General features: G+C 44.0%; 3 protein-coding genes across 3 annotated transcripts in view; 1 reads left to right on the forward strand and 2 right to left on the reverse strand.

Annotated features, from left to right (window-relative positions):
• Positions 1–25,942, reverse strand: part of LOC309550292 (uncharacterized protein) — a 979,642-nt gene that overhangs the window by 616,829 nt on the left and 336,871 nt on the right.
• Positions 1–25,942, forward strand: part of LOC309550683 (uncharacterized protein) — a 3,164,715-nt gene that overhangs the window by 6,981 nt on the left and 3,131,792 nt on the right. The gene's annotated exons all lie outside the window — the stretch shown is intronic.
• The window catches only part of LOC309550021 (uncharacterized protein), a 56,364-nt gene continuing 52,888 nt past the window's right edge, over positions 22,467–25,942 (reverse strand). The window contains 2 exon segments of the mRNA XM_082250493.1: positions 22,467–24,000; positions 25,518–25,542. Coding sequence (XP_082106619.1) covers positions 22,781–24,000; positions 25,518–25,542 — 1,245 coding nt within the window. The 3' untranslated portion in view covers positions 22,467–22,780.

Genomic DNA, 25,942 nt, shown 5'->3' on the forward strand with positions numbered 1-25,942 from the left:
TGTATCATTGTGTGTGTCAGGTTCCTATAAGGTGTCAGGATGTCACTGTCTATTTCTCCATGGAGGAGTGGGAGTATTTAGAAGGACACAAGGATCTCTACAAGGACGTCATGATGGAGAATCAGCCGCCCCTCACATCACCGGGTAAGAGGAGACTTTATTGTAAAGGAGAGAGCAGTACGGAGGGTCCACCTAGATCCCCCATCATCTGATAAACACATAGAAACAATGTATTCAGTCAGTGTGTGTGTTTCCTACAGATGGATCCAGTAATGGGAATCCACCAGAGAGATGTCCCGCTCCTCTGTATTCTCTGGATTCCACACAGGAAAATCACACCATCCCTCACCATCATCAGGCCAGTGAAGTTGAAGTTCTGGAACATAAAGTGATTGAACGCTCTGACATGTGAAGGTGATGTGTGGATCTTATTTTCTGCCATTCTGTTGGTTTAGGGTGAAGATCTGATGAACATGAAAGTTGAGGGTGAAGTAGAAGGGACGTATGTGAGGGATGATCAGCAGTATACGGAGGAGGCTGGAATGACGAGGACGTTCAAAGAGGAGGACACTCCTACAGAGATCAGCACAGGTGAACCATAACATATTTTTCTGCTATCTCAGCTCTGTTACTGCACACTAATTGGTCCAGAGTAGGGTGGGAGATGAGTGATATCAGCAAATAATAGGTTGATAATAGTCATTGATCCCCGTCCTGCACATTAGATCTTCTTTCTTCTCAGATAAACCCCCTTCTCAGTGCTGCAGACACAGTTTATGGACTCGATTTATGGACCTGATTTATGTAGAATCTGGGGTTCAGCTGGCAGTTTTAGGCTTAGTAGTACACATATAATAACACAGATTATACCTTTTTGGAGGTTTATCCCGCCTCTTTTTATATCTAAATGTTAACATAAAATGCTATTGACAGTCTTGCTGGGATGAAGAGTAAAGAGAAAGGATAGGGCTTTAGGTTTGGTTCTTATTGGGCATGTTTTAACAACCAGTGAGTCATTATTTTCTGACCTCTCAAGTCTTATATACATTTTAAGGGGGAACCATAAAAAAAATGGTGTGGGGGTCCCCTCAGTTTTTAGTAAACCATGGGGTCTAGTTTGGATTTCAAGTTGGAACTCTTTGCAAAATGCAGGAAAGAAAACATATCAGACCCTTATCTGAGTATGTAGCCTGGCCAGCCCAGAAAAGAAGAAGGGTGGGCATGCACCCTCCCTCCCTTCCAAGATCATACAAGGGCGTACCTCGTTTTATAGGAACATAGGCCTCTTCTCCACAGCCCTTGCCTGGTATTGTGGGGGGCTTGTCAGAATCTGGAAGCCCCCTTTAAAGATTAAGGTAGGCAACGGAGACTGGCCCCCCCAATGATTACCCCTAATGTTAGGTAAATAAACACGCACGCCTACATTTAAGAACTCGTAGGCTCTGCAGCTGAATGGAAACAGAGGCAGAATCTCTAGGGTGGCATCATTGACCAAATGTGGACATGACCATATATAGTCAGTGATGTCACAGGGGATCCTAAATGACCTCATTGGTCTAAAACAATCATTTCCATAATTGGTCAGTTATGTTACCCATGATACCCCCACCCATTTGGTTGAATTCAGATAAGGCTGTCATTTGTGATGAGCAGTTGTCAGGAGTTGATCGTGTTGGCTGTTTTTTTTTTTTTTTTTGTTTTGGTGGTCAGTGAAATCGTCGTTCATCATGATTGACTTCTATCAGCATTGCTGGACGACATGATGGGATTCCATTGTAGTACATTTTTTTTTTTAAACCTTTGACCCCTGGAAGGTTTACTCCCTTCATGACCAGGGCATGTTTTGCTATTCAGCACTGTGCTGCTTTAACTGGAAATTGTGCGGTCATGCAACACTGTACCCAAAAGACATTTTAATCATTTTTTTTCCACATAAATAGAGCTTTCCTTTAACCACTTCCCAGGAATCGACGTACCTGTACATCGGCTCCGAGAAGTGGTCTTAGCGGGATGATATGCAGCTGCAGGCATCACCCCGGTACTGTTTTTTTAGAGCCGGCGGTTGGCTTTAAGAAGATAAGAGCCGATGCGGTTCAGGAGCCGCTCGGCCGTTATCCCAATGAGCGGGAGGGGACATCCCTCCCCACTTCCCACCACCTTCCGCAGCTCTGCTTGGATCTCCTGTACCACAGGGAGACCAACGCAACCAGCCAGCACTTCCGCCAGCTGGTTGGAGGTCTGAAAAACCCGGATTCGGCTTTGATCGGGTCTCTGATGTAGTAACCCGGAAGCAACATCATGACGCCACTTCCAATTTACTTGGCGGCTAACGGCGCCGAATTTAAAAAACTGTCAGTTTTCAAAAATGCAGATTTCGGCATTTTGAACACTTTGAAGTGCAGAGGAGGGGTTTGGGGTCTTTTAGACCCCCGATCCCTCCATAAAGAGTACCTTTAGGGGGAAGGGTCCTTGCTAGTTGGAACATCCACAGAGAACATCTGCTCCCTCAAATCTAACTGATCCAGATGGAATACTGATTTAGGTGAACAAACCTTTTTGTATCTATTGATCATGTTTTTATGTTTTCCAGGATATGCCATCGAGGAACCCTCAAATAATCATCTCACTTTATCTCTAAACTGTAAAGTGGAAGATGAGGAAATCTCAAACTGTGCAGGAGAAAAGACAATGAGCTCAGCTATGGACGGTGGACTCTATAGTGTGGATAGACCATCAAATCCCTCTGACTCTGAGCAACCTTGTACTATGAGGGATGGTGCTGGAATTCAGGAGGAGGAAGAATTTTCCTGTCCTGAATGTGGAGAAAGTTTTAGCTCTGAATCAAGTCTTACTGTACATCAGAGATCTCATATGGGTGAGAAGCAATATTCCTGCCCTGGGTGCGGGAAAGGTTTTTCAGAGAAGTTCAATCTTTACAGACATCAGAGAATTCACACAGGAGAGAAGCCGTATTCCTGTCCTGAGTGCGGGAAATGCTTTTCACAGAAATCAGACCTTGTAAGACATCAAAGATCTCACAGAGGGGAAAAGCCATATTCCTGCTCTGAATGTGGGAAATGTTTTTTACAATTGTCCCATCTTTACAATCATCAGAGGTCTCATAAGGCAAAGAAGCTGTATTCCTGTCGTGAGTGCAGGAAAAGTTTTACACGGAAATCAGGTCTTGTTATACATCAAAGATCTCACACAGGGGAGAAGCCTTATTCCTGCTCTGAGTGCAGGAAATGTTTTTCAGAGAAGTCCAGTCTATACAGACATCAGAGGATTCACACTGGGGAGAAGCCGTATTTCTGTTCAGAATGTGGGAAATGTTTTTCACAGAAATCAGACCTTGTTAGACATCAAAGATCTCACAGAAGGGAGAAACCGTATTCCTGTCCTGAGTGTGGGAACTGTTTTTCACAGAAATCAGACCTTATTATACATCAAAGATCTCACACAGGTGAGAAGCCATATTGCTGCCCTCAGTGCAGGAAATGTTTTTCACGGAAATCAGGTCTTGTTATGCATCAAAGATCTCACACAGGCGAGAAACCTTTTTCTTGCCTTGACTGTGAGAAATCTTATCCACAGAAATCAAAACTTGTCCAACATCAGAGATCTCACATGGGGGAAAAGCCTTATTGCTGCCTAGAGTGCGGGGAATGCTATACACAGGAGTTAGACTTTGTTACACATCAAACATCACACACTGAGGAGAAGCTTTATTCCTGTGATGAGTGCGGGAAATGTTTTTCACAAAAATCGGAATTTGCTAGACATCAAAGATCTCACACAGGCGAGAAGCCGCATTCCTGCTCTGAGTGCAGGAAATGTTTTTCACAGAAATCAGACCTTCAAATACATCAGAGATCTCATACAGGGGAGAAGCCGTATTCCTGCCCTGAGTGCGAGAAATGTTTTTCAGAGAAATCCAGTCTTTACAGACATCAGAGGATTCACACAGGGGAGAGACCGTATTCCTGTCCTGAGTGTGGGAAATGTTTTTCACAGAAATCAGACCTTGTTAGGCATCGAAGATCTCACAGGGGGGAGAAACCATATTCATGCCCTGAGTGTGGGAAATGTTTTTTACAGAAATCAGACCTTGTTATACATCAGAGATCTCACACAGGCGAGAAGCCGTATCCCTGCCCTGAGTGTGGAAAATGCTATCCACGGAAATCAAAACTTATCTCACATCAGAGAACTCATAGAGAAGAGAAGCCAAATCTCTGTCCTGAGCTTGGAAAAGGTTATATACAGAAATCAGACCTTGGTATTCACCAAATATCCCTTACGGCCGAGAAGCCGTATTGTTGTTCTGATTGTGAGAAACGTTTTTCGCAGATGTCCCATCTTTACACACATCAGAGGTCTCACATGCATGAGAAGCCACATTCCTGTCCTGAGTGTGGGAAATGTTTCTCACAGAAATCAGACCTGGTTAAACATCAAAGATGTCACACGGGGGAGAAGCCGTACTCTTGCCTTGAGTGTGGAAAATGTTTTGCAGAAACGTCCAGTCTTTACAGGCATCAGAGGATTCACACAGGGGAGAAGTATTCCTGTCCTGAGTGTGGAAAATGTTTTTCACAGAAATCAGACCTTGTTAGACATCAAAGATCTCACACTGTAGAAGACGTACTCCTGCCCTGAGTGTGCAAAATCTTTTTAACAGAAGTTCAGTGCTACTGTACATCAGATGTGCCACATACAGGAAGAACTGTTTTCCTGCCCTTTGTGTGGGAAATGTTATCCATGGAAGCCAGAACTTGTCAAATATGAGAGATCTCACAGAGGTGAGAAGCTGTGCTCTGGTCTTAAGCATGGGAAATGATATCCATTAAAATAAGAACTTGTCACATGTCAGAGATCTTAGAGAGGGAATGGATTTTAAAGTGATTGTAAACCTGTAAGGTTTTCTAAACTTAATACACACTCAGAGCAGCTGATCTTTGTATTGAAGTGTGTGCCGTGGTTATAGCTACCGGCACAGCGGTGAAATAGCCTCCGTTTTATTCGAATAGCGTCTGAGTATTTTACTTTGCATTGTAATAAAATATGGTATGAAGATAATACACTATGTGAGATTTCTATCTCTCCTGTGGTACACTCCACCGACTCGGCATCCTGAAGGGAGAGTGTATATAGATCACAGAGATTGTGTCCCAAGAAGCAGTGAAAAGCCTGAATCCCTTTCTTTTACAAAAGGTTTTATTTGCAAAGTAAGTTGAACAGTTAAATTGGGTAAACAATGAGACGGCTACATCGTATGTGACAAATCCGGGGAAAAATCCCAATAAAGGAAGAAAATAAGAGAATTGCAAGTCTTCGAGGTTAACTTAGCATCACAACTAAGGTCCATGAGTCTCTGGTTGAGAATGCTCGAGTTTCCGGGTTGTGCCGAATGGTGGGTCAAAACAGCACGACCCTGGGCCTCATGTTGAGGATCTCCAAAGCATTGAAACATATAAAGATTGGACATCTGTATAGGTGAGTACATCCTTCATTATCAGGGGGATGCAATCACTGTAACCATCCTCCTCTAAACCATGCCTTGCAGCATGGAGGGCTTTAGAGATAAATATAGATAATAAAGGAAACGGAAACTGGAAAATAGGATAGAAAAGAGAGGAAAAAGGGGAGAGAGAGAAAAAAAGACGTGAAGAAGAAAAGCAGAAGGAAAGAGGAGGAAAGGGGAGTCCTACAGGGTAAGCACAAGAGAGTCATCAAATTGAAAGAAGCTGATTATCAAATCTGGAGGGTTGGGTATAAGCAATCCATGGTTGCCAGACCTTCAGAAATCTGTTGTGTGTGTCTGAAGCTAATGCTGTCAACTTTTCATTGGCCATGATATTGTTCATAAGATTCTTGACTGCTTCAAAGCTAAGCACAGGGGTTTTCCAGGCCCTCGCAATAGTCATTTTAGTTGCAGTAAAAAGATGCAAAGCCAATTGGTGTTTCGGACGGAGCAGTTTTACAATCGGCTTATAAAGAAGGGCCTTGTAAGGGTCTCTTTTAATGTTGGTGTGGAATATGTTACGGAGAAGGGTATATACTCTGACCCACAGTCTGCATACCTTGGGACAAGACCACCAAATGTGTGCCATGGTGCCCTCCTGGGAACATCATCGGAAACAAAAAAGAGAATAGGATGGAAGAAATCGTGCCAGCCTAGCTGGCATATAGTACCATCTATACAGCATTTTTTAAGCTTTCTCCTATATGAGAACATTCTTAGAGCTTTTAGAGAAGGTAATTGTCATGATCTGCCAGTCCCCAGAACCAACTTTTTCCCTAGGTCTGTTTCCCATTGCAAGTGATAGGGCCACACTGGGGGTCTTCTAGAGGAGATAATTGATGAATAAATTAGTGATATTAAACCTGGGAAATGGGGTCGGGCCCTACAGAGGCTTTCAAAAGGGGTTTACATGTACGGAGTCGGTTGGGAATTAAAAAGTTGTTGGAGAAAATGCCTGAGTTGTAGATAACTGTAATATTCACGGAGAGGAATATCATGGGAGGACCTAAGGGCCTGAAATGTCATAATTCTCATGGGGGTGAACAGAGAATGAATATCAACAAATCCATTATCAATCCACCAGGAAAATTGTTTTGGGTTTTCACAACTAGGGGGGAATAGCGGGCAATGAGTAAGGCGGATTAAGGGCAGATGGGGGGAGATCAGACCCGCTTAAAATTTGACTGAATCCCAGAGACGAAGAGAGTGAATTGTACGGGGCCCTAGTGAATTTGGGCGGTGGCTAGGAGGGAGCCAAGGTAAAGAGTAATATGGATTAGGGTGAGAATCCACAAGATCAATGGTAGCCCACAGTAGCAATTGATACGTTTCATTGAGATGAGATAATGGGGCAATATTGGCTGCCATATAGAAATTTTGCAAATTTGGGACAGAGAAACCACCATTGATCCTGCAGGCATATCAGACCTGTTTATTTATTCGAGGATGAGTAAAACCCCAAATGGATTTCAAGAGTTTGTGTTGGTGAATACGTTTTATGTGTGGGGGGGATCGTGACTGGCAGCACTTGAAAAAAGATTAACAGTTTCGGGAGGTAGGACATGCGAACTGCTGTGATCCTACCAAAGCAGGACAACAGGAAGTGAGACCATACAGTATCAGTTACTTTTTTAAAAAGAGGTGGGAAGTTGACCTGGTATAATCCATAATAAGGGGTTATCTGGATACCCAAATAGGGCAAAGAAGAAAGCCATTGAAACGGGAAAGCATCTTTCAAGGCAGCCAGTCCAGAAGGTGGGAGGTTTACCAACATTGTTTTGGTCTTGGTAGGGTTAATGTATAAACCTGAAAGGAATGCAAAGGTGTCTAGAAAAGAAAACAGGTTAGGCAAAGAGACTCTAGGGGATGTTCGGGACATCAAGATATCGTCCACGAATAAAGAAATCTTATGTGCCTCTTATGTCTGGATGGGTGCGGATCGCCTCTGCCAAAGGCTCCAAGGCCAAAATAAATAAGAGCGGTGGGAGTGGGCAGCCTTGGCGGGTGCCTCTCCTGATAAAAAAAGAGAGATGCAAACTAGTAATATTTAATTTTGGCCTGGGAGGAATCGTACAGCCACATCAACCAGCTTCCGAACGAGTCGCCGAAACCATAATGACAGAGCACAATCATCAGTTAAGGCCATTACATGGTATTGAAAGCTTTATTCACATCGAGTGATAAAAGCATTATTTCCAAGGAGCAGTTGTGAGCGATGTGCTGTAGCTGTATAATTCATCTGATAGCATCTACAGCCTGGCATTAAGGAACAAACCCGACTTGGTATTTTTTGATTAAGCGAGGGAGGAATGCATTTAGAGGATTAGCCAAGATCTTAATGAGAATTTTCATATCTATGTTGATAAGCAAAATGGGTCAAAAGTTGGCTCATGAGGACTGGTTACGATCAGGTTTTGGTAACATAACTACTTTGTATATTAGCGGTCAAGAGATCAGGCAAAAAGATCTGACCGTTCTTGACCGAACTATATATAGCTGTCCAATGGGGACGCTAAAACATCTGCCAATTTCCTATAATAAAGTCCCATGAAGCCACCTGGGCCTTTATAAGCAGTGCAGGTTACTGCAGACTCGTCTATCTCAACCAGGATGCGGCGTCTGTGCGCAGGCTCCGCCCCTGTATGCGCTACGTCACCACAGTTACTTCGTCAGCGGGGACGCGTTGCATCACCACAGTAACTTTGACCCCGCTGACGAAGTTTCTGTGGTGACCGAACGCATTCGAGGGGCAGAGCCTGCGCACGCACTCTGCAATCCTGGTTGAGATAGACGAGCCAGCAGTAGCCCGCACTTCTTAAGTGCCTTTACATGTGAGTGTACCCTGTTTATGTGTCCTGCTAAATAAAAGTTTACAGAGAGCACTAGAGGTATCTTTCTTGTCCTTTCATACACTACTGCAACAAATATCTTACATCCCTGAGTTCAAAGGAGGAAGGTGGAGGAGGTTATTTGATACCATTATACACCAGTGATTGTTACAGCTTGTCTGACTCATTCAAATATATAGGTCAGATATTAAGGTGAGCTGCTATTAAGCACAGAAGCACATTCGAGGGGCAGAGCCTGCGCACGCACTCTGCAATCCTGGTTGAGATAGACGAGCCAGCAGTAGCCCGCACTTCTTAAGTGCCTTTACATGTGAGTGTACCCTGTTTATGTGTCCTGCTAAATAAAAGTTTACAGAGAGCACTAGAGGTATCTTTCTTGTCCTTTCATACACTACTGCAACAAATATCTTACATCCCTGAGTTCAAAGGAGGAAGGTGGAGGAGGTTATTTGATACCATTATACACCAGTGATTGTTACAGCTTGTCTGACTCATTCAAATATATAGGTCAGATATTAAGGTGAGCTGCTATTAAGCACAGAAGCACACGGATCACCTATGTGTGGAGTGAGCACCAGCACTTTATATTTAATGCACAGCACGGAAGAATCATTTTATATAGTTTTGAGATATCTATTTATGGACTTTTTAGTATGATTATTGTGCATGTGATTTTTATCCATTTTGAATCATGTGTTTTGTGCACTTTGTCACTTTTATGCACTGAATTTATTCATGATATCCTTTTTTTTTTTTACCTAATTATTGATTGATTAATATTTGGTTCTTAACCTTTGGCGCTGCATTTTTTTTTTTTATTTGGTTTTAATGGCTTTGTTGCCTGGCCACTTGGGTCTGATAACTGACTGGTTCCCTGCCGATAAAATGCTGTTTTTTAAATTTTCCTTGCATGTGATTGGGAATTCATTTTAAATTTTCCTTGCATGTAATTCAATTCATGGGCTGCATTTTAATTTATTTGGTTATCGTTTGGGTGTAGTGAAAACACTGAATGTATGTAGCCATTGGATTATTATTGTAATTCATTCACGTATTACTATTTCGTTTTGGATTTTGCTGATTATAATCCTTTTAGAAAGCCATTAAAAGACCCCAGCTGTGGGATATCTTGCAGGATGACAGACCTTGGCCGAAAGAAATCTGAGATATCTTCGAAAACTGATGTGAGACCTCTTCAGTCTTATCTAACATAAGCATCTCATATATGGACTTTTATGATCAAGGCTAGGTGGAACATCCTGAGGCATCTCCTTAACCACTTGAAGACCTGCGTGTTTCATCCCCCTCCTGTCTAGGCCATTTTTCAGCACATTTGTGAATTATAATTACTCGATAATGCAACACTGTACCCAAATGATTTTTATGTAAATATTTTTAGATAAATAGAGCTTTCTTTTGGTGGTATTTAATCACCACTGGGTTTTTCATTTTTATACTGTATAAAGAAAAAAAAGACTGAAACTTTTGAAAAAAAAAATGTTTTTCTTAGTTACTTTGATAAAACTTTGCAAATAAATAATCTTTCTTCATAAATGTAGGCCAAATTGTATTCTATTACATTTCTTTGGTAAAAAAAATAGAATTCAAATCAGTGTATATTATTTAGTCTGTGTAAAAGTTATAGAGTCTACAAGTACAAACTATGGGATATATACACTGCTCAAAAAAATGAAAGGAACACTTTGAAAACAGATCTCATTGGGGAAAAATATTATGCTGGATATCTATACTGATATGGACTGGGTAATGTGTTAGGATCTTTACTGGTATTGACTGGATAATGTGTTAGGAATGAAAGGATGCCACATTGTTTGATGGAAATAAAAATGAATAACCTACAGAGGGCTGACTTCAAAGACACTCCAAAAATCAAAGTGAAAAAATGATGCAGCAGGCTAGTCCAATTTTATTGCAGCAACTCAGCATGGTACTCAGTAGTTTGTTTGGCCCCCTTCGTGCTTGTATGCATGCCTGACATGGTCCTAATGAGACGACAGATGGTGTCCTGGGGTATTTCCTTCCAGATCTGGTTCAGGGAATCACCAAGCTCCTAAAAAGACTGAGGTGCAACCTGGCTTCGTCGGGTGGACCGAAACATAATGACCCAGAGGTGTTCTATTGGATTTAGGTCAGGCGAGCATGGGGGCCATTCAGTGGTATCAATTCCTTCATCCTCCAGGAACTGGCTGCACACTCTCGCTTAATGAGGCCGGGCATTGTCGTGCACCAGCGGGGAACCCAGGACCCACTGCACCAGCGTAGGGTCTGACAATGGGTCCAAGGAATTCATCCCTATACCTAATGGCAGTCAGGGTGAAATTGTCTAGCCTGTAGAGGTTTGTGCATCCCTCCATGAATATGCCTCCCCAAACCATCTCTGACCCACTACCAAACCGGTCAGGCTGAATGATGTTACAGGCAGCATACCATTCTCAATGGCTTTTTCAGACCCCTTTACGTCTGTCACATGTGCTCAGGGTGAACCTGCTCTCCTCTGTGGAAAGCACAGAGCGCCAGTGGTGAACCTTCCAGTTCTGGTGTTTAGTGGCAAATACCAATTGAGCTCCATGGTGCCGAGCAGTGAGCACAGGGGCCACTAGAGGACACTGGGCCCTCATGAAGTTGGTTTCTGATTGTTTAGTCAGAGACATTCACACCAGTGGCCTGCTAGAGCTCATTTTGCAGGGCTCTGACAGTGCTCATCCTGTTCCTTCTTGCACGAAGGAGCAGATACCGGTCCTGCTGATGGGTAAGAACCATCTATGACCCTGTTTAGCTCTTCTAGAGTAACTGCCTGTCTCCTGGAATCTCTTCCATGCTCTTGAAACTGTGCTGGGAGACAACCTTCTGGCAATTGCACGTGTTGATGTGCTTTCCTGGAGAAGTTGGACTGCCTGTGTAACCTCTATAGGGTCCAGGTATCGCTTCAAGCTACCAGTAGTGACACTGACCCTAGCCAAATGCAAAACTAGTGAAAAACAGTCAGAAAAGATGAGTAGGTAAAAAAATGTCAGTGTGAGTGGCCTCCACCTGTAAAACAATTCCTGCTTTGGAGGTCATCTCATTGTTGCCCATCTAGTGCACCTGTTGTTAAATTTATTAACACCAAAGCAGCTGAAACTGATTACCAACCCCCTTGACTACTTAACTGAACAGATCAATATCCCAGGAGTTGATACTATACTCTGATTAAAAAGTGTTCCTTTATTTTTTTTGAGTAGTGTATTTGAAAATTGATCAGTCACGATGTACTGTCAGCCTATTTTCTTTCTTGAGGCCATAAAATGCCAGGACAGTGCAAATACCCCCCCCCCCCCCCCCAAATTACTCTTTTTTGAAAAGTAGACAGTCCAAGGTATTTAGTAAGAGGCATGGTGAGTTTATTGAAATTGTAATGTTTTGCCATCATTTTTTTTAAACTGAGGAAAGTAAATAAAATTGTATTTTATTTTACAAAATCATCATTTTAACAAGTTATCAGAACAGGAGAATCTCCGAAAAAATGACCAAATGCAAAATATACCCTCAACATTTTTTAATTAGAGGCATGGTAAGGTCACTATTTTTGCTACAAGTTTTTGAAAAATTAAGAAGGAACATAAAATTGTACTTTTTTTTTAACACACAGCTGTCAATTAATAAGATATTTCTCACACACGGCATGGGTATACGTAGAATTACACCCCAAAACACATTCTTCTGCTCCTTCCGAGTATGGGAATACCACATATGTAAAAGTCTCTTGCAGCCTAGCCACATAATGGGATCCAAAATCCAAGGAGCACCTTCAAGTTTGCAAGCGGCATACATTACACATCTAATTTCCTGACTACCTATCACATTCTGGAGGCCTTGGAGTGCAGGACAGTAGAAACACCCATAAAATTACCACATTTTAGAAGCAAACACACAAAAGTATTTTTTAAGATATGTTGCGTCTTTTGAAGATTGAATTTCTGGCCACACATTTTTGGAAAATGAAGAAAGAGAATGACTTTTTTCACACAAAGTAGTCAGTTAATAAGATATTCTTAATATTTAGAATTGCACCCAAAACAAATTCCTTCTGAGTATGGAGATACCACATGTGTGAGATTTTTTTTTTAATGTAGCCATCTACATAAAGGGACCCAGAATTAAAGGAACACCTTCAGGCTTTCTATGGGCATATTATGCATCTAATTTCCTGATTACCTTTTCACATTTTTAGAGACCCTGGGCCACCATTACAGTAGAAACACCCACAAAATGACCACATTTTGGAGAGTAAACACCAAGGTACCTTTTAAGAGGCGTGGTGAGTTTTTTAAAGGCTTCGATTTTTGGAAAAGGCAGTAAAATGAAAAAATGGCTGCCCCCCGGCAATGTCATGTTCAGTGGCCAAGAAGTACAGGAGGCTTAAGAAGGAATAACAAAAGAGTTCCTGTGGTTTTAGGAGTGCAGATGTCTGCAGGGGGTGGCTGGGACTGGTGTTTTGCAGGAACATAATCATTGGGATGTGCAGATGGGTCAGTTCAGGCAGCAGGAAGAGACATGGTTAGTAAACAGACAAAGGATCGGTCCAGGCGCCAGGCAGAAACATTGTCAATAAACAAGTCAAGGTTAGTACAGGCGGTAGGAAAAGGCAACACTGCACTGAGGTGGCTATGATCAGGAACACTTGTTACTTTGGCCTTGTATATACCATAACGCCGGTTTCATAACTTGTTTATTTCTGACATCCTAGACCTTGTTATAACTAGGTATGTGTTTTACCTCCTTTTAGATATCAGGACTAGCTTTTGGGGATTTTTTTTATCTCTAGGATTCTATTTATGCTGGTTGACCCCTCCTTACCTGATTATTGGAGACCTTATCTAACCCTTATTGACTATTGAACGGCCTCTCAGGTGAGCCCTTTAGCACTTGATTTGGACCTACTATATCTTCATTGTTTGTCACTAGTGATGAGCCTAACACCCCCCGGTTTGGTTCGCACCATAACACCGCAAACAGAGGAAAAGTTTGTTCGAACAAACGAACCCCATTGAAGTCTTTGGGACTCAAGCCTCGAAAATCAAACGGCCTCATTTTGAAGGCTTAAATGCAAGTTATTGCCCCCAAAAAGTGTATGGGGGTCCAGGTCCTGACCTGGGAAACATTTAACAATGAAAAAAATGTTTTAAAAAAACATTGTTTTTAAAGAAGCACCGATTTACTGATTTTAATGAGGCTTAAAGTTAAACTATAAAAATGAAAAATTCCTTCAAATATCATGCCTGGGGGGGGGGGGGGGGGGTCCTCTGAATGTGCCTGTAAAGTAGTGCATCTCTACGATGTATGTAGCCTGCTGCAGCTATACTGACATTTCTAAAGCAAAAAATGTCATATACAAATATACATACAAGTTTCAAATTGCATGTACTTGTCATGCAGGTGCAGAAAAATTGAGCCTTGCTTGTTGATGGTGCCCCTCACAGTTACTCTTGCTGGGTGCAGGAATGGGACCTGCTGGTAAGAATTCCATGCAAATGTGAAATTGCATGTGCTATACAAGTGCCAAAAATTGGGCATTTGCGGAAGGTGGTGCCTGAGCACCGTAACCAAGGCCTCACAGTTACTCTTGGTGGGTGCAGGAATGGGACCTGCTGGTAAGAATTCCATGCAAATGTAAAATCGCATGTGCTACACAGGTGGCAACAATTGGGCCTTTGGTGTTGTCTGAACACCGTAACCCCTCACAGTTAGCAGGGCACAGGGCCTGCTGTTAAAAATGACATACGACATTTAAAAAGTATCCACCTGTCACACATGTGCAGAAAAATTAGGCCTTGGGGGTTGGTAGTGACCTAAACCAAAAACATTGTTGGAAGCTAGCAGAATCAAGGTAGAGGAATAGGATAGGCATCATATGCAGTCTTCAAGGGATGGCAGACTCCTAGCAAATTCAATCTGTTACATCAGCATCAGGGGCCTGATAGCTCTTGTTGATCACGGACTGGTTCATTTTGATGAAAGTCAGCTGATCAACAGAGTCTGTGGACAGACGCACTCTTTTGTCAGTCACAAAACCTCTAGCAGCACTGAACGTCCATTCGGAAAGCACGCTGGAAGCAGGACAGGCCAGTAGCTCCATTGCATATTGAGCAAGTTCTGGCCAGTGGTCCATCTTCAAGACCCAGTGGATGCGCAGCTGGAAAGGTCTCCAAGTCTGCTCTTGCACCTAGATAATTATGCACCATATGATGGAGACGCTGGCGATGGTTGCTTAAACCTAACAGCCCTAAGTGCTGCTGAGGACAAAAGAACTGTTTAAAGGCATCGGTCAGCCGGCCGCCTTCTCCACCGCTCCTCCTTTGGCTGAACTATGCCTCAGAAACACAGACTGTTGACCTCCCAAAGTCTGGAAAGGCAGTACACAAATTTTTTTTCAAGGCCTCCTCAAAATGTTTCATCCTCTGCTTCCTCTGCGAAGGCAGGATGAGCTCTGCAACTTTACCCTTGTAACGTGGATCAAGAAGGGTTGCCAACCAGTAATTATCCCTCTCCTTGATAGCACGAATCCTCGGGTCCTTTCGCAGGCGTGGCAGAATCAGGGAGCCCATCCAATGTAAGTTGGAGGAGGCATGAGCTTCTGAGTCCTCTGGGTCACATTGTCAGCAGGAGCAACCTCTCCCCAACCATGTACAACTCCTGGGGTTTCTGGGGAATCAAAACCATCCCTTGAAGACTGCTGTATTTTATCCTCTTCCTCTATATCCATGCTGCCAAAATCTTCATCCTCCTGTGTGTTTTGTGGCCCTGCAGGAATGATATCTGCATAAAGGGGGCCTTGTGAGGCGCTGTTCTGCCTCAAGTGCCCTGTCCATGATTCCATGCAGCGTGTGCTCCAGCAGGTAGACTAGCAGGATAGTGTCACTGATGCATGCATCGTCCCGGCTCACCATCCTTGTGGCCTCCTCAAATGGTGACAGGACGATGCATGCATCCTTAATCAAAAGCCACTGACGTGGTGAAAAAAAGCCAAGCTCCCCTGATCCTCTCCTTGTGCCATACTCACACAGGTACTCGTTGATGGCCCTCTGCTGTGTGTGCAGCCAATGCAGCATTGCCAACGTTGAGTTCCACCTAGTGGGCATGTCACAAATGAGGCGGTTGGTGGGCAGGTTGAATTCCCTTTGAATGACAGATAAGCGAGCACTGGCATTGAACGAACGGCGGAAATGGCCACAGACTTTCCTGGCCTGCCTCAGGAGATCTTGTAAGCCCGGGTATCTAGTCAAGAAAAGCTGCACCACCAGATTCAGAGCATGTGCCAAGCATGGAACATGTGTCAAGTGTCCCTGTCGGAGGGCGGAGAGAAGGTTGGTGCCATTGTCGCATACAACCATTCCTGGCTCAAGCTGTCGTGGCGTCAACCATCTCTGAGCCTGCCCCTGCAGAGCTGACAGAATCTCTGCACTGGTGTGACTACTGTCCCCTAGACAGACCAACTGAAGCACAGCATGGCATCTTTTAGCCTTACTGCTTGCGTAGCCCCTTGAACGCTTAGGAAGCACTGCTGCTGCAGAGGAGAACTGTGCAGAAGAGGACATGGAGGAGGAGGAGGTGGTGGTGGAGTAGCCAGATGTGGCAGAACCAGCACCAGCTTTTTGGAGGCATGGTGGAAAAACAAGCTGCAAGAACGAACCCTGTCCTGCAGCCTTCCCAGTTGCCAGCAGTTACCCAGAGCGCCGTGAAAGAAATGTAACATCCCTGTCCATGCCTGCTGGACCAAGAGTCAGCAGTAATGTGTACCTTCCTGCTGACCGCTTTGTCCAATGAGGCCAAAACACTACCTTCCACATGATGGTAGAGAGCCGGAATGGCCTTACACGAAAAGAAATGCCTTTTTGGGACCTGCCATTGTGGTGCAGCACATTCCACAAATTCGCAAAAGGGAGCCGAGTCTACCAGCTGAAAAGGCAGCAACTGTAATGCTAGCAACTTGGCCAAGCTAGCATTAATGCAAAAAAAAAAAAAAGACGCTGAGCATGTGGATGGCTGGGACAGTATTTCTTTCTACGGTTCAAATACTGGGGTAGCGAAATTTGCCTGCTGTTCAAATCAAGCGGTGGTGTACTGCTAGAAGATTGGGTGAGAGTCTCTGTGCCACTCATTGTTATACCATCATCCCTCTCAATGCTGGTATTTGAGAAGGCATGAGGTATAGTAGGGTTAGAGATCGTAGATGAGGAGCAAGGTGATGTATGCTTGTTTTGATCTGGTGCCTCTTTCAGGTGCTGTTGCCAACGGACTGCATGGCAGGTCGTCATATGCCTTGTCAAGCATGTGGTGCCCAAACGGCTGGTGTTCTGGCCACGCTTGATTCGCTTTAGACAGATGTTGCAAACAGCAACGCTGTGGTCTACTGCACAGATGCTGAAAAAAGCCCACACTAATGAACTTTTTGGAGTCCGCTGGCATTTTGCAGCACCCTGCACCTGTGGAGCTCTGTGCTGTGACGCAATAGGTTAGCTACAGCTATGGCGGCCCCTGGAGCACATCCTGCCTCATTGAAGTTGTGCGTCCTCCTCATCCTCCCCCTCCTTCATCCTGTCAGGCACCCGAAAAAAAAAGTCAGTGACCTCATCATCCCCTCCCTCCTCGTCACTGGAGCAAATTTGGCAATAAGCTTCAGCTGTGGCAACATGACTGCTGGTCTCTTGTCCGTCATTGTCACCCCCTCTCTCTAGGCTCACGTTATTCCATTCATCAACCTGGGAACCAACATCACAGCTTTCAAATTGCTGCGCATCCTCCAGGAGAATGTCACTGACACTATGATTGAATGGTTCAGGTGACTCCTCCGTGCATGATGGTGGGGCAACTGAAGGAGTAGCTGTGGAGAAGGAGCCTGTGGAACGGGCCGCTTTGGCAGCTGCGGTGGAAGGCAGACTACTAGGGGGGTGGGTGTCAGAGGAAGAGGATGGCTTATTGATCCACTCCACCAACTCTTCCACATGTTGTGGATGAATAGCACGGGCAGCACCGGAAATAAAGGACGGGCGTGCCCCGCCTGCAGAGGATGCACTATTTTGACTGGGACCACCACTTTTCAAAATAGACACAGAGGCTGCTTGCCCTCTTTTCGTGGCCTGTAGGCGTCGGCCTCTCCTTGTCGGCCTTTCGGACATGATGTTGATACAGATCAATATAGGGTATCTGCAACTGACCAATAGATACTCAATGACCTGATATGATGTAATTGATAGCCCTATAGATGAGCTGTGGTGGTTATAGATGTATGCAAGTGACCGATTATCAATACTCTCACTGATATCTGATGTATTCTATAATCCTATAGATGGATGATCTGTGATCCCTATAGAAAGATCCACAACTGAGCAAAGGTTGCTGTGGCTGATTTCTGCAGTGATCTCTATTCCTACAGGTCTGAGACCCCTATAGAAAGATCCAAAACTGAGCAAAGGTTACTGTGGCTGATTTCTGCAGTGATCTCTATTCCTACAGGTCTATGAATATTTTAGAATGTTGCAGAAACTGACGGATGAACAATACTGTGACTGGTATCTGATGTAAAGAAAGACAGCTCTCCCTACTTCACACAAGAACCTTGGCCCTCCCTACACTGCTACTCACTCACTGGCGCTATACTGTTTGATATGATGTTAAGAAATCAATCTATCCCTACCTCACACAGGCACCTGGCCCTCCCTACACTGCTAGGAATGTCTCTCTCCACTGTCTTGACTCCAAAAAAAATGACTCTCTCCCTGCCTGAATCGTGTGTCTGTCCCTGTCTGATCGCCCACACAATGACACACAATGACACTACACGCTGTGGCTGCGCGAGCAGCCTTTATGTAGTGTGGGGCATGTACTTGGCCCCTGAGCCATGATTGGCTAAAAGCAGCCTACCTTTAGTCCAATCATGGCAGAGATCATTTGATTGGCCAAAGCATGAGGTCAGGGTGCATGCATCACATAACGCGCTGCACGCGTGCAATGCATTATGGGAAACTCAAATTTCCCACGAAGAAGCACATTTGTCCGTCACTCGACGAACGATCGAATTGGCCATGTTCGAGCCAATTCTATATATATACTTCAATCTGCCTTTATAATTCTGCGGGGAATGCTCACACCTTTGATTTAACCCTGTTGGCTCTTTTACTACTCTGGGTGTTAATAGGTTGAGGTCCCTCTAGTGTGTTGCCTCTCTCTTTTAACCAGTAAGTATAGTCTATACTCTATACAGATATTTGATACTTTTCTTTTATCTGTAGAAGCCAATTTCCTACACTGTATAACTACAATCCCAGCTGCATAAGGATAAAAGTTCTGTAGATATTAACACGAACATCCCAGCTTAACCTTGCCTGACTGTTTGGTTTAATCTTGTTGGCCTTTTCGACCGCCCCCTTGATTTACCCCATTTGCAAGCACCCCTGCAGGTATGTTATATTTATTTATAATGATTTTGACAATATCTGTATTATATGGATCCCCATGTTCTTTCCTTGCTGGGTCCTCGTGTGTGCCGGGCTGCTTTAATGGATGGCTTCCCTAAGGAGACACTAATCTGCTAACATGCTATTAATCAGCTGTTTGTTGGATTTTACTGCCCTAACCCAAACTACGTAAAAACCTCTATTTTGATCTCATGTGTTTGAGAGAGTGGCTATTAATGAATGTTTTATTATGTAGAGTGATGAACCAGAGCTCCAGATGAAGCACACCTGCGAAACATGTCAGCCTAATTCACGCTTCGTCTACTTGGGACATCTGTGACCACTCTTTCTACAGTTCCCCAGGAGGGGAAGTGGTATCTTTTCTTCGCCCCCTTTCCATGGGGAACATATAGTATGGTTATTGTCACAGAGTCCACACATATTTACACTTGCACTATACCAATGTGGTAGTTTGGAAATTGCCTACTTTCTTTCTTTTTTTTGTGTTGACAATTTTTGTGTATGTGTTGGCCACTGTTGCCATTTGTATGTTTTATATTTTAAATATCTACAATAAATGTTATATTTTATGTATCGGTGCCGTTAAAGTCCATGTTTCCTTTTTTCAAATTCTAATCTAGATGTTAGGATGTGGCACATTTACATGGTATAGAAGCGCCCAGCTGGCCGACACCTGGTGGCGCATTTTTGCAATTTTTCATCATTGATCAGGAACACTGTTGCTGGCCTACACTGGTGTGGGGAAACTGGGATTGGTGTAGCAGTGATTAGGAACACTGCAGATGGCATACACTGATCTGGAGATACTGACAATGCTGTGGCAACGATCCAGGACACTGTTGCTGGTATACATTGGTCAGATGACCCTTTGACTGGTGTGGCGGGGATCAGGAACACTGTTATTGGCTTACACTGGTTTGGTGAAATTCAGACTGGTGTGGCCATGATCAGGACCACTGGTGGTGGCTTACACTGGTCTGGCGATACTGAAACTAGTGTGGTGGCAATCAAGGAACACTGTTGATGGTGTACACTGGCCTGGAGACACTGGGACTGGTGTGGCTATGATTAGGAACACTGTCAATGTCTTACATTGGTCTGGTGACACTGGGACTCATGGGGCAGTGATCATGAATACTGTTGCTGGCTTACACTGAGACTGGTGAAGTGGTGACTGAGGACACTGTGACTGGCTGCATTATTATGGTGGCACGGTGACTGGTGTGATTATTTTTATAATACAGGATTTATATAGCGCCAACAGTTTTTCGCAGCAGTTTACAACATGAGGGCAGACCGTACAGTTACAATACAATTTAATACAGGACGAATCAGAGGGCCCTGTGCATTAGAGCTTACAATCGAGGAATGATAATTGAGGATACTGTGACTGGTTGCACTGGTCTGAGAAAATCAGTGAAGTGCCACTATGGTGACATTGTACTGCTGTAGCAGGGATCAGAAACAAATGCTGACTGTACTGACATACAGTGATATCAGTGCAGCCAACCATTGTACAAGACCACTAGCCCCAACAATACAATGTCACCATAGTGGCACTGCACTGCTCTGGTGACAGTGTGTTAAAAAAAAAAGATCACAGTCACCATATCAGTGCAATGTCAATATGGTGAACAGAGACACTGGCTGAAATTTTGGGGCCCCTTACACAGCTTTAGGCCTGGGCCCACATTCCCCCTTGGGCCTAACCACCAACATTCCTGAGGAGCCGCTGACTAGCTAGCACACTGAACCCACCTGCTGGCCATGCCATCGAATCCTTCAGTACACCCACTCTTAAAACTTATTATATCCTCTATCCTATGTCCACCTCCTCCGGGCTCATCTCCTCCATATCACATCCTCCTCCTCCAGTCCCATCTCCCCCATCCCATGTCCTCCTCCATTCCATGTCCTCTGCCCCCTCCAGTCCAATCTCCTCCAGGCCCATCTACTCCATACCACATCCTCCTCCTCCTCCATACCACATCCTCCTCCAGTCCCATCTCCTCCATACAATGTCCTCCTCCCCCACCCCATGTCCTCCTCCAGTACAGCCCACTTATAGCTTCCCTTAGTGCCTCACTTGTTTTTTTTGTTTGGGGTATACACTTCCACACCCCGCCGGGTCTGGTATTGGATTTTTTGAAAAGACAAAAAAGAAAAAGAGGGGCGCACCGACCTAGTGCATTACCATAAAAACATTTATTAAAATATTAAAAAGTGTACAAAGTACTCACAAGACTGGTGTGATACAACACACATCAAGAATAGCATATACAGTCTCCAAGGTAGCCAGGTCCCAATTGTGACGAATGAGCATGCAGATAGTCGCATGGGGCTGCTGTGGCTAGGCTGACGCGTTTCAGAGGCGAGCCCCCTTCCTCAGAGCCAGAAAAAATTGATTTTTTGAAACCCTACATAGTTTTTTTTTTTGCACTGGGTTTCTCTTAAAAGCCAAACTAGATCTTTACCTAGGATAACGGCCTGGTATTGATTTGGGGGGGGGGGGGGGGGGGGGAGTCCATGCCCTTTGTTTGTTTTTTTCTAGTGCACCAAACCCAGCAATCACCATGTGGCCGCTGGCATTCTAGCACCTGAAGATGCAAAATATTCTGCTTCCTGGGGAATTATTCTAAAGTTTTTTGACGTTGTCATCACTCTCAGCTAGTACCACTTCCTGGGGGAGAATGTTTTTAGTGCTGTAACAGTAAAGAACACTTTCTTCAATCTAACATTATACCTCTTTACTTTAAGGTCCTTGAAGAGGACACAAGGCCACAATTTGAGGTTAGAAGAAAACAGTTTATCACAGTTACAGGAGTCACCTTTCCTATATTTGTACATTGTAATCTTATCCTCTCTTAGGGTGTCTCTTCTCCAGAGTGGAAAACATAATCTATGTCATCGGTCCTCATAGCAGAGGTCCTCCATCTCCCTTATTACTTTTGCTTCCCTTCACTGAACTCTTTCTAATTCAACATCTTTCTTGAGAATTGCTGACTAAAACTGAACTGCTTATTTAAGATGAGGGTGAACCAGTGTTTTGTAAAGGGATACAATGATTGATTTATCTCTGGAATGTATGTCTTTTTACTGCATGAGAGTAGTCCGCTTGCCTTCCATTGCTAAGTCTGTGTTCTACAAGTAACCGCATATCCCTTTTCATCACTGATCCTCCAGGGGGAGCCCCTGCTAATGTGTACTTTTGGCACCCAAGGTGCATAACTTTACATTTCTCAATATTGAACCTCATCTTCCATGTAACTGCCCAACCCCCTATTCTGTCAGGGTCTTCCTGTAATAATGCTGCATGTTGTACCAAAGTTATTTCCCGACACAATTTGGTTTCATCAGCAAACACTGCAATTGAGCTCTTGATGCCATCCTCTGTATTAGTAATGAACAGCATTGGGCCCAAGACAGAACCCTGGGGCCCACCATTCAGAGAATGAGTCATTTATTACTACTCTCTGGACCTGTTCATGTAACCAGTTTCTTATCTATGTGCATACAATTCCATCAACTCCAATAGACCTATTTTTTTTTTTTTTTTTTATGAAACATTTATGAGGTACAAAATCTAGATTTTCTCCACCCATTGGACTTCCACCATCCAATTTCTCACTTCCTTACTCAGAGAATAATAACAGTTTGGTCTGGCAAGAACAGTCTTTCATAAATCCATGCTGGTTGTCACTTATGATACCATTATCACAGACACATTTCTGTAGAGTCCCTTACCATTACCTCAAATACCTTACATACTATTTATGTCAGGCTGATTGGTCTGTAGTTTCCTGGTATACATCTCAATATCCCCCAGGGCAGTACCTAGTTTTCCATGATCTTAGACAATCTCTTGCCCATTAGCGTTAAAAATGGCCTGGATTGATTTAGAACAATTCTGCTCCAATTGTCTTCAGTGGGGTTCAAATTAACATGTGAGATTTCTCATGTAGAACAAGGCTTGATTTCCTTATAAAACATTTCCCACACTCAGGACAGGAATACGGCTTCTCGCCTGTGTGCAGTCTCTGATGTAGAATAAGGCCTGATTTCCGTGTAAAATGTTTTCCACACTCAGGGCAGGAATGCAGCTTCTCACCTGTGTGCAATCTCTGATGTATAACAAGGCCATGTTGCCATGAAAAACATTTCCCGCACTCAGGGCAGGAATATGGTTTCTCGTCTGCGTGAATCTTCTGATGTGCATACAGTGAGGACAACCGAGAAAAACATTTCCCGCACTTAGGACAAGAATACGGCTTTTCACCCGTGTGGGATCTCTGATGTTTAACAAGATCTGATTTTTTTAAAAACCATTTTCTGCATTCAGTGCAGGAATACAGTTTTTCCCCTGTGTGGGATCTCTGGTGTATAACTAACCTTGATTTCCATGAAAAACATTTCCCGCACTCAGGGCAGGAATATGGCTTCTCACCGGTGTGAGATTTCTGATGTTTAAAAAGGTCTGATTTCTGTGAAAAACATTTTGCACATTCGGGGCAGGAATATGGCTTTTCCCCTGTGTGAGATCTCTGATGTAAAACCAATTTTGACTTGTGTAAATAACATTTCTCGCACTCAGGGCAGGAATGTGGCTTCTCACCGGTGTGAGATTTCTGATGTATAACAAGATTTGATTTTTGTGAAAAACATTTTCCGCACTCAGGACAGGAATACGTTTTTTCCCCTGTGTGAGATCTCTGGTGTATAATAAGATCTGAATTGTATAAAAAACATTTCCCACATTCAGGGCAGGAATATGGCTTATCCCCAGTGTGAGATCTCTGATGTCTAACAAGATTTGATTTCTTTGTAAAATGTTTCCCACAGTCAGAACAGGAATGTTGCTTCTCACCCATGTGAAATCTCTGATGTACAGTAAGACTTAATTCAGAGCTAAAACTTTCCCCACATTCAGGATAGGAAAATTTCTCCTCCCCCTGAATTCTGGCACCATCCCCCACAGTACGACGTTGCCCAGAGTCAGAGGGATTTGATGGTCTATCCACACTGTGAAGTCCTCCATCCATAGGTGAGCTCATTGCCTTTTCTCCTGCACAATCTCTTGTGATGTCCTCATCTTCCATCTTACATCCTGGAGATAAAGTGAGATGATCGTTTGAGAGTTTCTTCATGGTGTGTCCTGGAAAAATATGAAAACACGATCAATAGATAGAAGATGGTTAGTTCACTTAAATCAAGATTCCATCTGGATCAGGTAGATTTTAGTAAGCAGATGTTCTCTGTGGATGTCCCAATCAGCTGTGACTTCCCCTCTCCAGGCCTTTTGCCCTCCTCCCAGATCAATTCTACATTTAAAGAGGAAGTAAACCCTCCTCTGACACTTTTACCTATAGGTAAGCCTATAATAAGGCTTACCTATAGGTACTGTAAATATCTCCTAAACATGCACCGTTTAGGAGATATTTACCTTATATGCAGCCAGTGACGTCACTGGCGCATGCGCTCAGAAGGAACGGCCGCTGGTGCTGTTTCTTCAGAGCCCCATGCCGTGACTGTTGGCTCCAATCAGATGGCCGGATGCCGCAATCCCGGAAGACGGGCGACTGGACATGTCGCCCGTCATACAGGTAAGCGGCGGCACGGCGGGGGCTTGCTCTAAGGTATTTCATAATGAGCTAGTATGCGATGCATACTAGCTCATTGTGTGTTTCTCTTACTTACATGCAGCCAGTGACGTCACTGGCGCATGCGCTCTGAAGGAACGTCCACTGGTGCCGTTTCTTCAGAGCCCCGTGCCGTGACTGTCGGCTCCCGCGCACGCCATCACCGCGGCTCCGGCCAATCAGATGGCCGGATGCCGCAATCCCGGAAGACGGGCGACTGGACATGTCGCCCGTCATACAGGTAAGCGGGCGGCACGGCGGGGGCTCGTTCTAAGGTATTTCATAATGAGCTAGTATGCGATGCATACTAGCTCATTATGCGTTTCTCTTACAGGTTGCAAAAAAAAAAAAGTTGTATGGGTTTACAACCTCTTTAAGCCTTGTCAGAAGAGCAGGAACCAATGGGGCCTGGGAGGTACATGCTCTTCACACAACCACAAGCCTAGTCAAGGGATTTTGGATAAACAACAGGTTTAATGTTCAGGCTTGTAGAACCTTTAACATAAAACAAGTGACCATAGGCCTAGGCTTCTGGTGATAAGAACTGCTCTGCCCAACTACATTGTAATTTTCTTGTTTATTAGATATGCCAGAACCAACATGCACTCTTTAAAATAACTTCAGACCAGGCTCATAATGGTCATGAAGAACGTGATAGAACAGTTCAATATGAGCAACATCTTTCCCCTAACTCTAATTTCAGTAGTGTGGCTGCCCAGGCATACCTCTGTGAGGTGAAAGTCCATTATGGCATTGTCCATAACTTGGATGTCTCCAAAAGTCCCACTGTCTTCAGCAGACTGCAAGGTACAGCAGTGCTGGTACCACAAGCAGAACCAACCAATTTGGAAAAGAAAGAGCCCACGGTCCTCAGCCTTCCCCCTTTTTATATCGCAGGTGGGCTGGCTACGACCAAAAAGCCCAGGAACTGAGTTTCACAATTTAACTCCTTTCTCAGTCCGGGGCAGCCGCTAACTCACAGCTCAACCTTCCTACAAGCTGTACCCCAGAATATATTGTATGTAAATCATACCTGCAGCATAGGGAAGGGGTTTTATCTAAGAGAAGAGAAGAAATAATGTGCAGAATTGGTATGAGTGACTACTAACAACCTATTGGCTTATCACTCATCTACCGTCCTACTCTGGACCAATCAGTGTGCAGTAACATAGCAGAGAGAACAGAAGAATATATTATGGCTCACCTGTGCTGATCTCTGTAGGAGTGTCCTCCTCTTTGATTGTCCTCGTCATTCCATCCTCCTCCGTATATTGCTGATCATCCCTCACATACGTCTCTTCTACTTCACCCTCAACTTTCATGTTCATCAGATCTTCACCCTAAACCAACAGAATGGCAGAAAATAACATCTGTGATATAGAAGTATTTATGATGTGAGGTCATATAGAAAATATCATCTTGTAGAGTCCACACATCGTCTCCACATGTCAGAGTGTT

This window comes from Pelophylax lessonae (assembly GCF_965119305.1).
Source record: "Pelophylax lessonae genome assembly, chromosome: 3".
NCBI lineage: Eukaryota > Metazoa > Chordata > Amphibia > Anura > Ranidae > Pelophylax > Pelophylax lessonae.